The sequence below is a fragment of the Syngnathoides biaculeatus genome, chromosome 9 (assembly GCF_019802595.1).
Source record: "Syngnathoides biaculeatus isolate LvHL_M chromosome 9, ASM1980259v1, whole genome shotgun sequence".
Taxonomy (NCBI): domain Eukaryota; kingdom Metazoa; phylum Chordata; class Actinopteri; order Syngnathiformes; family Syngnathidae; genus Syngnathoides; species Syngnathoides biaculeatus.
This window is the reverse complement of record NC_084648.1, coordinates 24384227-24386900: the sequence shown is the minus strand read 5'-3', so window position 1 is coordinate 24386900 and position 2674 is coordinate 24384227. Positions and strand designations below refer to the sequence as shown.

At 48.4% G+C, this 2674-nt stretch overlaps 1 protein-coding gene across 1 annotated transcript; it reads right to left on the bottom strand.

The window, feature by feature from the left end:
• Positions 1-419: 419 nt before the first annotated feature.
• LOC133505898 (BUD13 homolog) lies at positions 420-1860 on the bottom strand. Its single transcript, XM_061829431.1, has 2 exons — positions 1710-1860; positions 420-737 (listed from the first exon to the last, which is right to left on the bottom strand). The coding sequence occupies exons 1-2, from the start codon at positions 1824-1826 to the stop codon at positions 420-422; spliced, it is 435 nt and encodes a 144-aa protein (XP_061685415.1). The 5' UTR covers positions 1827-1860.
• Positions 1861-2674: the final 814 nt, after the last annotated feature.

Sequence of the window (2674 nt, the reverse complement as noted above, 5' to 3'; positions counted from 1 at the left end):
ACTATAAAGAAGGAGGTGACGAATCACAAATTTTGCAGGATTTTGAGCTCAGAAAAATGAGCCCAAGAAATTTTTCCAATTTAATTTGAAAACTTGCTTTCCACTATTGGTTAACCTAAAACCTGTTGAACTCAATTGAAAAAAAAAAATAGCAGAAAAGTAAAAAACAACTGACATAACATGGTTGCATCAGTGGACACACCGCGTATAAATCGGTGTCAGGGACATGGCCAAGCCACTTCCCTGAGTCGAGCTGCCTCTGGCAGCAGCCCCACACCTGCGCTGTATGGACGCTAATTAGGGCAGGCATATAAGCCTTGAGTTTGTTACTTTGAGGCGCCTCTCGCCCACGACTCCGCGGCGACGGGTCCATGGCCGCCTCTTGCTGGTGTCTCAGCAGTGACCCAACCAGATGCCTCTCACTTTTGTCTCAGTGGTGACCCGTCCAAAGCCCCCTTACGTTCCTGTCTCAGCGGTAACCAGTCCACGTCTGCCTCTTGCTCCTGTCTTTGGGGCGACTGGTCCACGGCTGCAACTCGCCCACGCCTCGGCGATGACCACTCAACAGCCTCCTCTCGCCCATGCCTCGGTGGCGACCCATCCGCGGCCGCCTCTCGTGCCTCTCTCAGCTGCGACCCATTCACGACGGCCTCACGCTCCTGTCTCAGTGGCAACCCACCCACGGCCGCCTCTTCCTCCTGTCTCGGTGGCGACCCATCCATGATCGCCTCTCGCTCCTGTGTCGGTGGTTAATTAAACCAGGCATATAAATGAAATTTTTCACTTTCATACACCAGTTCGTTGTGTCAGACACTGCATCATTTTGTGTGGGTGTGCAAGCATCTTGTAGTTTATTTCCTTCATTACAGCATTTCTGTGCCAATAGTCCTAGTCAAAGTCTTGTTTTTGTTCATGTTTCAAGTTTTGCCTCGTAGTTATCAGACCTCGTTTCTGAATTTTGCTACATGTTTTCTGCCTTTTTGAACTGCTTTTCCACATATGACCTCTGCCTGAATTAAAATACACCTGCAAATCATGTCCCTTCCTCAGAGTCCTCCATTTGGGTCCAATCCCTTGCTTCGTGCTTGTGACAAATCAGGATCTGGCTATACTCCAAATTAACCAATCACATGCTGCCCCACACATGATGTGGGTTTGTGAAAGTGAGAAATGCAATACAAAAATGTGGAGGACCCCAGTACAGGGAAGCAGGGAGGCAAGTTAAGAGTCAAGGAATCTAAAAAATGGCAAACCAAACATCTCACCCTATAGGCGAAGCCATGCATGCAGGCAACACATGCTGGATGAAGACCCGTTATATTTCACGAGCCTCAAACTCATGTGGCACCTCATTGGCGAACACATAAAAGCTGAAATTCCAAAGCCCCAAACACATGCGGCCGCTCTTGAGACTCCCAACCCCCACAAGAGCCTTATTCGACAAACACATCAAAGCTGAAATTCATGAGCTCCATACTCATGGAGCAGCTCAATGGCTGAACGAAGGTATGTCATAATTGCCAACCTCTAAACATCTGCGGCAGCTATTAAGACTCCCAATCCATGGGGAAGTCTTCTACAGCAAACAAATGCAACACAAGCTGTTAAGAACACACTCCCCACTTCACAAGGGTTCAATTCCAAAACCACAATTGCATCTAGCTGAAGCATTTTGCAGCCACCAATACATATTGAGAAAAAACGCTCACCTTTAAGCTGCCGGGGCCTGCAGTTCCATCGGTGGAGAAGGGCTCTGCAAATCCTATACGTGATGCCACCTGAAGCGTTTTATACGCTTGAGTCCAGGCAGCAAACGGAGGAATCATTCTCAGGGACTGAAGTTTGGGCTTATTTTTCTATTAAAATGTGTTACAGCCGTAAGCTACAGCTCAGATCATACACTGGAAAAAAGAAGAGCCCCCCCACATCAACCGTTTTTCAAATCTCCTTTCCTCGGTGGGCGTGGACAGGAGGTCCCCTTCTCATCTTTCCCCCAAACACCCACCCCTCTCCTTCTCAACTATGTCACCCCCTCTCTTTCTGGACCTGGGAAGTCTGTGGGCATTGAATACTTAGGTGTAATCAATCAATAAATGCAAATTTGTAACCAGGAGACCTGGTGATAACCCCAAGTGGCCACCCAAGAGGTGGCTCCTTGTAAAAGCCCCAAATGGTTCTAGAATTCCTTTGAAATAGACCTTAGAGGGTGGCACAGTTGCTCAGCTAGGAAGCGTTAGGTTCACAGTTCTGAGGTCCTGGGTTCAATCCTGGACCCGCCTGTATGGAGTTTGCATGTGGTCCCCGTGCCTGCGTGGGTTTTCTCCTGGCACTCCGGGTTCCTCCCACATGCCAAAAACATGCAACATTAATTGGTCACTCTAAATTGCCCCTAGGTGTAACTGTGGCACTGCTGTTGTTTGTCGCCATGTGCCCTGGGATTGGCTGGCAACCAGTTCTGGGTGTACCCTGTCTCCTGCCCGTTGATAGCTGGGATTGGCTCAAACACTCCTGCAACCCCCGTGAGGATAAGTGGCTAAGAAGATGGATGGATGAATAGACCTTACAGTTCCTTTGAAATAGAACTGCCCAGGGACTTTGTCTATCTTACCTTCCAAGCACAGACCTTAATTCTCCTCACTTAGGTTTCATCAAATCCAATGCTAAAATACGTAAC